At 50.1% G+C, this 15,022-nt stretch overlaps 1 protein-coding gene across 3 annotated transcripts in view; it reads right to left on the bottom strand.

The window, feature by feature from the left end:
• LOC144782233 (NEDD8-activating enzyme E1 catalytic subunit) overlaps positions 1–15,022 on the bottom strand; it is a 241,145-nt gene that overhangs the window by 180,526 nt on the left and 45,597 nt on the right. For all 3 annotated transcript variants that reach the window (XM_078661476.1, XM_078661474.1, XM_078661475.1), the window contains one exon: positions 1,709–1,789. In XM_078661476.1, the coding sequence (XP_078517602.1) occupies positions 1,709–1,789 (81 nt within the window). The remainder of the gene's footprint in view (positions 1–1,708; positions 1,790–15,022) is intronic.

Below are 15,022 nucleotides of genomic sequence, written 5' to 3'. Positions count from 1 at the left end.
CCGAAGCCCTCAAGAATGAGAGAAAGTGATTTGGTGAGCGGTCCGAAGGAGCGGTGAGGCATTCCCGTGGCAGCTTATTCACACGAGGCCTAAGCGCCTCACTTCAAAGAAACAAAGCAGAATGGTGCACAACAAACCGCAATAAAACAAAAGGGGACCAGAGTCCAGATACTTAACTGACACGGACTGAGTGCAGCGAAGTAAGAGGGCATAAGAAGAAGGACAACGCCTTTAAGAGACACTTGAAAAGCCGGATTGGTTATGGACTTGTTGTCTTATGCAACTTAACTTTCCCTGGGGTTTTGAGAAATAAAGTTTCTGTTAACATATTGATGTAGCTGCTGTCTGAATAAAACGAAGGAAGTATAGCATAATCCTCACCTCCGAGTCCATAACAGAATTTAAACTTTCCGTTACGATAGCTAGGAAATGTTTCATTACAGTGAACACTTTCAACAGTATACTTGAGATTAATGGTAACCTGTGAACTAAAGTTGTAACATTAACATGTCAACCAGAATGCTTCACTAAATTTGGAGAAATCTGGCCTGAACATAGACAAAAGGACATTGAAATGAAAGCTAACTAAAGCTTATACATAATGAAATTTTCACACACAAGTATCAAATGAATATAATTATTCTATTTAAATCTAATGGAACGCAAAACTCTTCCAACCACACACCCACAATGTGCAGTGTGCTACCACAGTGAACAAGAGCTTCAGTCCCCCACATAGCTATATTGTAGCGTAATATTTGTATAATGCTAACAACCGCTAAGTGCAATTATAAATGTACTGCTTGCGGAATTCAAACATTCAAGGTATTCATAAACATTCCCAGGAATGCTCACAGAGAGCAGTGTAAAAAAAAAAAAAAAGCACAACCAGAAACTGCATGCAGTTGAAACTTGTTAACTTATTATGTAAAATGCTTGTAAGCAGTGTTCACGGATATTATGCGAATTGTTCAGATAACCATTTGGGTTTCGAAAATACAAACATCTCCCCTAAAGCCAGGAAGAGTTGGGTGTTAGATAAAGACTGCACTCAAACTGGAGCACAAGAGGATGAAGACATGGCAAGGAAAATGATGAATGGCAGGGACTTTTCCAAGCCATGATTGTGAGATGCACACAAGCAGTGTCACTACAATGGGCAATTTTGTGCTAACAGATTGAATTACAAACTAAATTTTACAGATCGAAAGTCCTCTACCAGCTCAAAAAGTAGAAGAAGCCCGAGCATCAGTTCCATGAAGAAAATAAGGGGTTTCACAATTTTTTAGCTTGAAGTCTTCAAAAACTACAACATAGAATGAAAGGCAATACAATAATGAAACAGCATATTTCTGTAATATCTTCAAAGATACTGGTGGCGTGTGTGAAGATTGGGATACAGATCCATACAAATTAAGCAGCAATGTAGAAATAAGTACCCTAGATGTCAGAGAACCAAAAAACACAATATCACACAGTAGCCATGACCTCTTCAAGCAAAAAAATGCCATTTGATTCCCTAACTTGCCAAGTATTTCAGTGAAAGGAAGAAACTTAACTCTGCTATGTCATGGACTAAAAGGGGCATGAATGTTATATGCAATATCTGGGCTTTTTATGATGGGTATCTAAACTATACTGGGGGAATGGATTTTTTTGGCAATTAATGTCTTAACAAAACTGTAACTGTTCTTGTTCAAAAGGATACGGAACAACATTACAATCAGTGATTCTATTGTTAATAAACTCAGCAGCAACGTCCGCCTTGGGTCGGCCCACATCTTTGGCTCTGCAAAATAAAGAATAATAAAACTTTAACAAGACTTTTACCGACAGTTAAGATGGTATCACAATTTTAGTATTAACAGATTTAGGAGAAGTTTTAATTTTAAATTATGCTGATTTGGGGTCAATTGTGCAAACATCCAAATAGTTCTATTTGCTGGAAGGTTGATGCCAATGGGCAAAAAGTGGAATATCAGTAACAGATATTAATGTTAGTATGTTGTACAAAGACAACAATAATGCACATACCAAACAAAAAGACTCCCATAGTGTCTGTAGAGTATTGTCTGAAAGGATTTCCTTTTTGAAAATAAAAAAAACACAATAAGTTTGGTACACAGCTCTGTCATGTTGAGGGAGGCTTTGCAACAAACTTCAAAAGACATTGACAGGAACCGCTGTGACGGAGGTTCCTGCCAATGCTTTAGAAATAAATCGCCAGCTTGGCGGTTTTATCAAAATTTGGCGGGTGGCACCTCAGTCAGGGTGACTGATTAATTTACTCTGTCTCCCCGAAGAAGAATCAGGCTGCCTGACAACTCTTAAATCAGGCCCTTGGTCTTAATTTGGAAAATAATGTCAACGTGTTATAGTTCCAATGTACAGGACCTGAGGCCTACGTTTAATGCTCTCGGTTTCTATAATGTTCTGTAGGCAAAAACAAATTATGTATGACATTCAAGGCTCTATTTTAACATGGGAAATATTTGGCAGATTAGTCCGTTCTTAAAAAATTAAACTTTTAAAAAATATTCACCCCAGTACATCTCAATTTTTTTTAGTTAAATGAAAGAATGTGTTTAAGTTGCTCTCCTAAGATAAGAAAATGTATTCAGGGATATAGATGTATCAAAAGCTGGTAAATAAATTAGGTGTATACCTGCTCTACCACTACGGCTATAAACATGTGCAGGTACATGCAAAAGAGAAAATTGCTCAACAACAAAACCATGTTCATGCTTCTATAAATCCACTCCACAGCTTTTCAACAGCAGTCAGGCAAACAGGCACACATCAATGAACCAACATCCTGCATATGCTTCAACTAAAACACACTCGTCCATGACAGTCTCACACCTCCAAAGTGTGACAAACTGAACAGCAATGAGACACCGTCGAGAGACATCTGCACAGTACTCAGCAGTCTCTGTCAATACAGAACTTGGAGGGTTATTACATGAAGTTGTGGATTTTATGTTCACAGTCCACCAACTTATAGGATGAAATGGCACATGTTTTCGATAACTTGTGACGAAGGTTTGACACAGGTATTATAGCGCTCCATTCCTTGAGGCCCTATTAGAGACTGCAAAGGGTCTCACAGAATACCAAGTGTTGATCAGTTAGTGAAGGGGGTTAGGTTTGGAACAACCCCATTTTTTCAGGCCTTATAAATACCACAGATCCTTTTGGGCACTTAAAAAAACACCTTTCGCTCCCCCTCCTTGTTGATTCATGTGAAATGATACACAAGGCCATACATTTTTACTAATAATCAGGATTAGATTATTAAGGAGAATAGGAAAGGGATTCACAAGTTCTACTGACCGAAAATAATATTTTTCAGATATTAGAATATTCGTAAGATTGAACCCGGGCGTACCAGTATTCATAACAAATAAAATTATCACTGAGACCAATGGCCTACATTTTAAAAATGTACAACCAAAGGACATTAGCATACATATTCAGAGACTGAAACAAATTAGGAGGAGGAGGGAGGCAGGCAACGACGGGAGGTGGGGGGGGGGCGACCGGCCCACGTCCGAAGGGGGGTGGGAGGGACCGGCCTGCCTCCGAAGGGCGGGGGGTGGGACCGGCCCGCCTCCGAAGGGCGGGGGGTGGGACCGGCCCGCCTCCGAAGGGCGGGGGGTAGGACCGGCCCGCCTCCGAAGGGCGGTGGGTGGGACCGGCCCACGTCCGAAGGGCGGTGGGTGGGACCGGCCCACGTCCGAAGGGCGGTGGGTGGGACCGGCCCACGTCCGAAGGGCGGTGGGTGGGACCGGCCCACGTCCGAAGGGCGGTGGGTGGGACCGGCCCACGTCCGAAGGGCGGTGGGTGGGACCGGCCCACGTCCGAAGGGCGGTGGGTGGGACCGGCCCACGTCCGAAGGGCGGTGGGTGGGACCGGCCCACGTCCGAAGGGCGGTGGGTGGGACCGGCCCACGTCCGAAGGGCGGTGGGTGGGACCGGCCCACGTCCGAAGGGCGGTGGGTGGGACCGGCCCACGTCCGAAGGGGGGTGGGTGGGACCGGCCCACGTCCGAAGGGGGGTGGGTGGGACCGGCCCACGTCCGAAGGGGGGTGGGTGGGACCGGCCCACGTCCGAAGGGGGGTGGGTGGGACCGGCCCACGTCCGAAGGGGGGTGGGTGGGACCGGCCCACGTCCGAAGGGGGGTGGGTGGGACCGGCACCGACGGAAGGGGGGTGGGTGGGACCGGCACCGACGGAAGGGGGAGGCGCCAGGCACCGACGGAAGGGGGAGGCGCCAGGCACCGACGGAAGGGGGAGGCGCCAGGCACCGACGGAAGGGGGAGGCGCCAGGCACCGACGGAAGGGGGCGGCGCCAGGCACCGACGGAAGGGGGAGGCGCCAGGCACCGACGGAAGGGGGCGGCGCCAGGCACCGACGGAAGGGGGCGGCGCCAGGCACCGACGGAAGGGGGAGGCGCCAGGCACCGACGGAAGGGGGAGGCGCCAGGCACCGACGGAAGGGGGAGGCGCCAGGCACCAACGGAAGGGGGGGGAGGGCGCCAGGCACCAACGGAAGGGGGGGGAGGGCGCCAGGCACCAACGGAAGGGGGGGGAGGGCGCCAGGCACCAACGGAAGGGGGGGAGGGTGCCAGGCACCAACGGAAGGGGGGAGGGCGCCAGGCACCAACGGTAGGGGGTGGGGCGCCAGGCACCAACGGAAGGGGGTGGGGCGCCAGGCACCAACGGAAGGGGGTGGGGCGCCAGGCACCAACGGAAGGGGGGGGGCGCCAGGCACCAACGGAAGGGGGGGGGCGCCAGGCACCAACGGAAGGGGGTGGGGCGCCAGGCACCAACGGAAGGGGGTGGGGCGCCAGGCTCCAACGGAAGGGGGGGGGGGGCGCCAGGCTCCAACGGAAGGGGGGGCGGCGCCAGGCTCCAACGGAAGGGGGGGCGGCGCCAGGCTCCAACGGAAGGGGGGGCGGCGCCAGGCTCCAACGGAAGGGGGGGCGGCGCCAGGCTCCAACGGAAGGGGGAGGCGCCAGGCACCAACGGAAGAGGGAGGCGGCAGGCACCAACGGAAGGGGGAGGCGGCAGGCACCAACGGAAGGGGGAGGCGGCTGGCACCAACGGAAGGGGGAGGCGGCAGGCACCAACGGAAGGGGGAGGCGGCAGGCACCAACGGAAGGGGGGGGGCACCAGGCCCCAACGGAAGGGGGGGGCACCAGGCCCCAACGGAAGGGGGGGGCGCCAGGCCCCAACGGAAGGGGGGGGCGCCAGGCCCCAACGGAAGGGGGGGTGCGCCAGGCCCCAACGGAAGGGAGGGGCGCCAGGCCCCAACGGAAGGGGGAGGGGCGCCAGGCCCCAACGGAAGGGGGAGCGGCGCCAGGCCCCAACGGAAGGGGGAGCGGCGCCAGGCCCCAACGGAAGGGGGAGGGGCGCCAGGCCCCAACGGAAGGGGGAGGGGCGCCAGGCCCCAACGGAAGGGGGAGGGGCGCCAGGCCCCAACGGAAGGGGGAGGGGCACCAGGCCCCAATGGAAGGGGGGGCACCAGGCCCCAACGGAAGGGGGGGGCACCAGGCCCCAACGGAAGGGGGGGCACCAGGCACCAACGGAAGGGGGGGCACCAGGCACCAACGGAAGGGGGGGCACCAGGCACCAACGGAGGAGGGGCGCCAGGCACCAATGGAAGGGGGGCACCAGGCACCAACGGAAGGGGGAGGGTAGCTGGGAGGCAGGCACCAAGGGAAGGGGGAGGGTGGCTGGGAGGCAGGCACCAACAGAAGGGGGGGTAGCTGGGAGGCCGTCACCAGCGGCAGGTATGGGGGGGGGGTCAGGCAACAAAGGCAGTGGTGGGTGGGGGTCAGGCAAAAAACACAGGGGTGGGGGTCAGGCAACAACGGCAGGGGTGGTGGGGGGTCAGGCAACAACGGCAGGGGTGGGCGGAGGGCCGGCAACAACGGCAGGAGTGGGCGGAGGTTCGGCAACGGAAGGGGGCAAGGCAACAAAAGAATGGGGCAAGGCAACAAAAGAAAGGGGGCAAGGCAACAAAAGAAAGGGGGCAAGGCAACAAAAGAAAGGGGGCAAGGCAACAAAAGAAAGGGGGCAAGGCAACAAAAGAAAGGGGGCAAGGCAACAAAAGAAAGGGGGCAAGGCAACAAAAGAAAGGGGGCAAGGCAACAAAAGACAGGGGGAAAGGCAACAAAAGACATGGGGGAAAGGCAACAAAAGACATGGGGGAAAGGCAAAAAAAGACATGGGGGAAAGGCAACAAACGACAGGGGGCAAGGCAACATCTGAAATAGGCTAGGACGTTTTTGGAATAGTGCACCCACTGTCTGAAGGGAAAACCCTTGTAGTGCCTCTAAGGGGGCAAAAAGAATGGGGATAATGCCTTCCAGTTGTGTACAGACCAAGGGAGCGCGCAGTGGCTCTACTCTTTGAAGCACTAGCAGACGGAGTCAGTCTTCTCACTAAAGAGGCCAGACTCATCCAAAGGCATATCCATTAACAATACCCAACATCTCCCAAGAAGCCAATGCATCTCATCCATGCTCTGCGCCAGAGCACCACACTAGTGCCAACCGCTCTGCCTAAACGGTTGGTTATGTCCAGGCCTGACTGTATGATGTACTTAGCCACATCTAGGCTCTCTTGAAAGGTCTGTGCAAATGTGGCATGAACTTTTTCTTACTCTGCTGGTAATATCTAAGCGACAAGTCCAATAATGCATGGGCGCACATTCCCAGCAAATTGCTGGCGTTGAGTGGCCCAAGGTAGAGGCTAGCGGAAGAAAGCATCTCATTCCAAATGCTTCAATTCTTTTGGACTAATTCTTGGGGCTTGGGTGGGGTCGTAGGAAACGAATTGGAGTTAACCCTGCTTGTGGGCTCTCAGAAGGAGGGTGCTGCATTGGGGAGGCAGGGTCACCCGAGTGGGTATCTAATGACTTGCCACCTGTTTACAGGTGGACAGGAGCAGGGTTTGATGGCCATGAGGGGGTCAGTAAGGGCCTCATTGAAAAGCAGTATGGTATCAAATGAGGACTGCTCGGGTTGTAACGTTTCCGTGAGGATGTTGTTTTTTTATCTCAACAGAAGGAAATTGCAAATCTAAAACTTCAGCCACCTGTCAAATAACCATGGCAAATGAACCAGGCGGAAGGATTAGCGGGAGCAAATCTGCCCCCTGTCAGGGCAAGTGTCCCGTCCTCTGCCCTTTTGTAGGTCCATATGGAAAGTGTCAGTTTACCATCACCAACATCGTCAAAAGTTGGTTGGCTCTGGTCAGAGTCTGATCCATACAGTTGCACTGGTTGGTGGCTCCCAGAGTCAGAATGCATACGGGCCAGGCACGTTGAAACTGTACAGCTAAGGTCAAGGCAGACTCGAGTAAGACAGAAAATCGCCGGTGCTGGTGTTGAAGTGGCAGGTACTGGCATTGATTAGGATATCAGCCATGGAGTTGAAGCAGGTTCAGGAGGCTCAGTCATCGCGGAGGCTGGACTCGTGGCAGTAACCTGACTGGAGGCCTCTGCGGATCCATGAGAGACACAGGCACAAAAGAGAGAGGAGGAAGGGTGTCAAAGATGTGGAGCATGGCCTCTTTAAATGCCTCAATCTATTGCGAATCACTAACTGACCTCAGAGTTTGGGATGCATTTGAATTAGCTACAGAATCGGGTCCTTTACAGGGGACTGGGAGGGGGATCACTGGGGCACCTTGACGGCCTTGCAATTTCTGAGATAGACTGTGGTGAGGCTTGGACTTCTTGTATTTCTTCCTTAACTGAAGACTGGGCCCTGTAAGTGGGAACAGGTTTAGGTCTTTGGCTTTGAGCGGACGCATCTCTTACGCAACTTCCTTCATTACTCGGCAAAGTACATCTTGGCTTTGCATTCCCAGATCGCCTTCGGGTGCATCAGGGTACACTGCTGTCACGATTTGGGTGTCGTGGTCCAACCCAAACACCAGAGACATATCTCATAGGAATCTGTAACAGCCATTTGTTTGTGACAGCCCTTACAAGGGATAAGTGTAATTGTTGTTGAAGAGGACATGCTCCCTTGCACACTGGAAGGAATGTTGAAGGGAAATGCACGCCAAATGACAAGAGGAAGTAGGAGCTACCTCAAGATTAGTGTATGAAGGTGCAGAAAGGAAGTAATGGACATCAATGAACTGGGGTAGTGCTTACGTGTGGCTTCCGTTGTCACTTAAAAGGCTGAGTAGATGAGAAGCCACACAACTCCATCCACCATCATACAGTAGCTATGGTGAGAAAGCTTCCTGATCCAGCCTGGCAATATTCTAAAGAAGATGAATCTGTGGTTAGAAGTATCCATCAGTAAGATATATTCCTGTATTGAAGCGAACGGCAAAGATTGCTAACTAATTATTTCCTAAAGAACCGCTTATCCTTTAATGCAGGGTTTTCCATACTGTGTAGCGTGAGACTAGAAAGGGGCACCACGACAGCAAACAAGGCGACTGTAAATATTTCGAGGGCTGGCTGCAGAGAGAGGGGGTTAAAGCTGAACGTGAAAGTTTAGAGCCATCCCTTTTACATAAATATTTTTTTTTAAATGCACTAAAAGCATTTGAATGAAAATAGAACAAAACATCCAGTCACAGAGCTTAGAAACAAGTTTTGCTTAATTAACCTGGTCCTTGTGGACTCATCTGCCATTTCCTCCGCGAAGGGGGTGGAAAGAAACAGGCGGTAGAAAAGTTTGCTGCACCTTGGCGAGAGGCCATTAATAGCTTCATTGGCACTTCAGCAAGCCCCTTGAGCAGCCCCTTAATCTGCAGCAGGTTTTGAGGAGGGCTTTGTTGCCGACCTGTGTGAAGCTCTGCACAGATGTGATGGTGCTGGAAACTTAACATGTCTAGGGGGAACCTGCATATGGCAGCAAGGACACTTCTGCAATGGTGCGAGTTGGGCCTGAAAGCAGAGCAGTGCTCACTCAGTCAGTGTGGCCGGGGACGGCTCAGCTCACAGGAGGTATGGGCCATGCTGGCACAAAGAGGGGTTCCAGAGTGAAGCACAATACACCACAGCAAGGCAGCTTTCAATTGGAAGCTACCCCTATCTTAATATTAATGTTCCCCTCTTCTGAAATTACACAAAAAGCTCATTTTCAAATAAATTTAAAAAGCAGCAGTGGGAGCCCTGTGAAGACGTTGTTTTGGAGAATAATGAAAAATAATGGTATGTGCGCAAAGTACTCTAGCCGGATAGCCCAGCGAGATAAAAAGTGAAGATATGCAAGTAACGGGTTTCAACGGCAGCAAGTCTGCCTCAGTCTTTCATCATTCCCTGAGTACTTATAACACTGGTTATAGACTGCTTACAAACGGCAGAAGTGCGATGTAACGAGCACTGCAAAATATTATTGTGAGAGGTGTATTTTATGCGGGAATGGGTGAAAAAAAGCAATATGTTCAATGCTTAAGAGGAAGAATCAGACCCCTACTATCCCCCGCCCCCCCGGGAATACGAAGGAAAGGAAATGTTGCATACTCTGGATGGGCCATGAGGTGCACATAACACAAACCTTGTGGTGGTGCCGTGTTGTTAATATCCATATTCATACTGTTAGAGAATCGCTCCACAGGAGATACTTTTTCTTTGCTGCCTGCAATGGTCATGTGAATCAACATAAAACACCTGAGCCATCAGGCTAATAGCTAGGAACACCCAAGAGATTTTGAGAAAGGGGGTGGGGTGATTTGTATCAATGAACTTGCTTAGGGTTGAGGAATAACATGTACATGTGGTGAAAACGACAAAGCGCTAGAAGAGTGCTGAAAACAAACCTGTGTACTAAATTGTTATGGCCTTTGCACCTCGATTGCTGGTCTTGCTCTTAAAACGTACTTTGCCAATAGAATATTTACAGGCACATGCATCAAAGCATTTTCCGATCGCAAACGGTGCGAATCGCAAAAATCGGCCGTTAGCAATCGCAAAAATTGCTTTTGGAATGCATGAAACAAGTAGCCCCTCGCAATTTAAGAAATCGCATAATTTGCGATTTCTTAAATTGCGATTGCATTTAAGGAATAGCAATTTGCGATTCCTTAAATGCAATGCACGAAAGTAAAAAGATTTGCGATTTCGCAATTAAGAATCGCAATTTACCATCACATGTAAGGTGATGGTAAATTGCGATTTTTTTTTAAAAAGCATCAAAGTGCATTTTTTAAAGTCCCATGTTACACACACACATGCCCCTGGGGCATGTGTGTGCGTAACATGGGTGCACGTATCAATTTCAGGGGTGCAACAGGGTGTCCTTTGGACACCCCTGCACCCTTGAAATCGCAATCTCCATTTGCGAATCGCTAATTGCGATTCGCAAAATGAAAATGTCTTCTCATTCATTCCTATGGGCCTCTAGTCCCATAGGAATGAATGGGAAGGGATTCCTTAATTGCGACTCGCAATTTGCGAGTAGCAATTAAGGAATGTTTAGAAATCGCAAATTTTTCTGCAATTCCTACATGCATAGGCATTTGCGAATTCTTAATTGCGATTCCTTAAAAATCGCAATTAAGAAATCGTAATCGACTACAAATGATGCATGTACCCGTTTATAAACAGCTTTACTCCTTTTCCATTAGTAGCGTAACATTTGGAGATGGCATGGTGTATATATTGGGGAGAAAAGACCCAAAGTCAGGTAGGGGTTTCCCTTCCAAGGATGTTGTGTACTTCTGTGGATTTGGCACAATGTGCTGGGGCATTCCCAGGATAACTTATCGTAATACAGTGTCTGGTGCACTTATGTGCAATATTAGGTGTGATAAAGTGCCTCTTTTGACATGGTGAGCCTCCACTTTGTGCCTGGTACTGAAGTGGTTTTGATTGTAGTGCACAGGGCCCTTGCCAACCAGGTCCATTGTGCCAGCGCTTCTTCCCTAACAACTGTTCCAGAATTGGCCCGGCAGCCCCCTGTAAGTCCGTAGTAAATGGTACCTGGACACCAAGGGCATTGGGACTGAAGAGGGTCCCCTAGGGACCCCTCACCTAGGCCAGGCAGACTGCCACTGCAGCATGCATGGCCTGGTGCAGACAAAATGGCAAAGTCGACATGGCACACTGATGGTGTGCCATGCCAACTAGCACTGCCTAAGATATAGGTAAGTCACCCTTCTAGCAGGCCTTACAAGCCCTAAGGCAGGGTGCACTATATCCCAGATGTGGGCATATCTGCACATGCAGATATGCTTCTTCAGTACTAGGATCTATTCCTTAATATTTTAAGTGCCAGGGAAGCCATAGAGAGTATATGGGCTGGAAACTCGACAAATCAAGATCCCCAGCATCATGATGGTGTCACTGAAACCAGAGTGCTCCAACCACTCTCTGGGACCAGAAACAATGCACATCATGGGGGGAGTTGTCACACCTCCTCCCCATTGCTCAAAGGGGAAGCTTCAAAGGCCTGTCGCCTTTGTAATGCGACCCTCAACCTCTGCTACTAGCAGCAGATGGCAGCCCCCAGTTTCCACCCCCACTTTGGGCGGGAAAACTTAAGAGGATAGGGCCCCTGCCAACTCCACCCCTAAGGTGGGGAAGGCGAGGTGAGGCACATCTTTCAGTCCCCGCCATTTTGAAGATGGGGAGACTCCTCCAATCACGAGTGGGACTAAGCCCTTTTCCACAGGAGGGTGGGATAATAGAGGGTGTAGTCACCCCAGGTGAGGTGCCCATTGGCCCAACCTGTTATTCCCTTAAAATGCCTCCTAAATCTAAAGTTTAGGAGGCTCCCACAGACCTTGAAGTTGGATCTGTTACGACCTAAGAAGAAAGAAGACATCCCTGTAGCCGACCCTGCCGAGAATCCTGAAGACAACTGCTTTAGCCCCAGCGTTCCCAGCATATCTCCAGCTTTGAAGAACCTGCAACAAAAAGACGACCTATATTGCAGCCGGAGACTTCAGAAAACCCTTGGAGTGCTGCTGCCCTTTGAAAAAGACTCCAATCTCCTGTGGACAGCAGTCCTGTCCAGAAGAAATCAACTGCAAGGACTCCTGAGCATCTGAAATGGTGAGACCTGACCACTCTGAACCAGAGGCCTATGGCCTGTGTCCAGGTGGCTCACCAGTCCAGTGAAGGTCCCCCCAGCAATCCTAACGTCGAATCCAGCATTGGCTGACCACTCTCGACCTCCACACCACCACCTGCATTGTGAATCCAAAGGGTCCCCTTACTGCAACCGGCCGGTAAGAAAATGATGGGACAGCCAAAAGCACCCCCGCACTTGCAGCCCATGGGGAGCTTGACCAGCGCTGCCCCTGTAAACCCCTCCCACTCCCAAACTTACCTCTGTGGTCGCTGGTTTTCTGCCTGCACCTTCCGGTTCAACGCCTGCAGCCTGTTTTAAAAAAGAAGAATAGCCATAGGACTGCACTGGAAGCCCAGCACTGAATTTGCACCCTGCACCAGCCGCCCCTGTGCCGCTGGTGGTGTAGCTTTGGTGCTTCCTGTTGGCAGACAACAACCTTCCAGTCCTTGGTTTTCATTTGACTCCCTACCACAGAGCTTTCCAAAGTGTGAGCCGCGACACGGTACTGTGTCGCCTCCCCTCTGTGGGTGTGTTACGTGACAATGACACCTGCGGCCAGATTAGGGCGAATGCTCTTGCATTCAGTGACGCAGGTACATTTGCGAACTTTTAAAACTCTGTTTAGGCCCCAGGCGATCGTTTCCGTTTGGTTCCAATATTATATGCATTCTGGGAGTTTGAGTTGTATGACACTGGGGGGTGTCTGCTGCTGTTAATATGCTCTGTAGCGCCTCCCTCCACCCTGGGCCCAGCAGGCATCAGTCTCACCTGCCAAGCACCCGCCTTAGCCAGTGGAACGAGCTGCTGCGAACATGATTCCTGCTCCTTGTCGGACACCTGGCAGTGGCAGCTTCCGAGCAGTTTCGGAAGGAGTCTCTGCTTGACGCACTGGTTCAAGGCGCTGCATCTTATTACTTAAACTCAGGCGTTAGCAGAGAGGCGGGGCTCTGTCCAGCCTCAGGTCCATGGGCTTTTTATCTTATGACCTCCGCATTTATTTACGAAACATTACATAATTGTATTTGTATATTTTGTTGAATTTATTTCTCAGTAGTTGCACTTAATAATTAGATCACAATCAACGGCTCCTTGTAATGCACAAACAGCAGAGGCAATCCTTTTCCAGGGGCGGCTCTCGGCGAAAGGGTGCCACAGAGATATGGGGGAGGGGGATGGGGAAGCGAGAGAGCGCGAGAGAGCGCGAGAGAGAGAGAGAGAGAGAGAGCGCGAGAGAGAGAGAGCGCGAGAGAGAGAGAGAGCGCGAGAGAGAGAGAGAGCGCGCGAGAGAGAGCGCGCGAGAGAGAGAGAAAGCGCGAGAGAGAGTGAGAAAGCGCGAGAGAGAGAGAGAAAGCGCGAGAGAGAGAAAGCGCGAGAGAGAGAAAGCGCGAGAGAGAAAGCGCAAGAGAGCGAGAGCGAGAGAGCGAGAGAGCGAGAGAGAGAGAGAGAGAGAGATACCGAGGGAGAAACACACAGAGAGGGAGAGAGACTGAAGGATGGAGAGAGATGCGAGAGAAAGATAAAGAGAGAGGGGGATAGAGAGGGGGGATAGAGAGGGGGGATAGAGAGGGGGGATAGAGAGGGGGGATAGAGAGGGGGGATAGAGAGGGGGGATAGAGAGGGGGGATAGAGAGGGGGGATAGAGAGGGGGGATAGAGAGGGGGGATAGAGAGGAGGATAGAGAAAGAAAGAGGAGAGAGATAATGAAGGATGGAGGGAGAGGGCGCGAGAGATACTGAGGGAGAGAGCCAGAGAGAGAGAGAAAGAGAGGGGGAGAGAGAGAGAGAGAGACTGCAGGGAGAGGGAGAGGAGGGAGAGAGATAGATAGTAAGGCACGGTGAAGTAAGGATGATGTGCCTTTTGGGGCGCTGCGCGGAGAAAAGCGGCCTAACCTGAGTTCAATGCGCAATGACCGGCTGATAAGTTGCATGATTGGTCCTGAACGGATTTTTGTATAACTCATATTCAGCAAGGCATCAGGTGGACTTTGTGAATGGTTGGCAGTGCGTGTACCCGCCCTTTTTGTGCTGTAAATCACTGGGGCATGTGTCAATGTGTGCATGGTTATATTCTTGTTTCAGGCACACACCTAACCTTGCTTACACTCAGTTTTGCTAGTAACTGTCTTTGTTGGAACCTTCCTGCTTTCTCAAATTTGGCCCACTATTTTTTCAAAATATTCTTGCAGGAGTACCCCCTAAGACCCCCTTTAGGAGGTTCGCGCTCGCTTGCTGCGCTCGCATTACCGTGTCACAAGATGAAGATTGTCGAAAAGGTGTGTCACCGACGTGGAAAGTTTGGAAAGCTGTGTCCTAACAGTATGACAACTTGATTCCATTTGCAGACCTCCGTGCTGAAGAGTTTGCCTTATTCTGTTTCTGATGTAACCAATTAAAGTATTTTATTAAACAACTGTTATATTTTTATTTGGTTACACCTATGCGAATACCTTAATCGGATACATCCTAAAATATTTTCAGGGAGAAAAATAGAAGTACTTCCAAGGTCGACTTACATCCGCACACAAAAAAAATTTAACATAATGGAAAGCAGAGTGTCAAAAAAGTTTGGGAATCACTGCTTTAACGCACTGAATCCCACAGTTAAGCACATTTAACCCTAGCATACAATATCCAGCACATATGGCATTGTGAACAATGGAAGATGTTCGAAAGCTGTTCTCACCAGAACTATAGGGATGAAGATTTGTGTTCACCAATGAACAGTGGTATTACTGCTGTGCGCAGACTAGAGACATCTCCCTAAAGAGCTGACACAGGCTGATACATGTTAAATACCAACATAGACTTTATTGTTCCACAAATACATTGGGGATCTTTGGTTTGGAAGGGACTAATGAATGTGTCTGATGCCACCTGGCAGACTAACTTTATGTACCTAGCATGAATGTGCCCGGTGATATAATACTGGTGCCAGGTTATTCAGATAGAATTCACAATGATTACCGTGGCTTTGGC

Source organism: Lissotriton helveticus, chromosome 9, assembly GCF_964261635.1.
Source record: "Lissotriton helveticus chromosome 9, aLisHel1.1, whole genome shotgun sequence".
NCBI lineage: Eukaryota > Metazoa > Chordata > Amphibia > Caudata > Salamandridae > Lissotriton > Lissotriton helveticus.
Note: the sequence above shows the minus strand (reverse complement) of the source record. Positions and strands in the feature narration are given on the sequence as shown.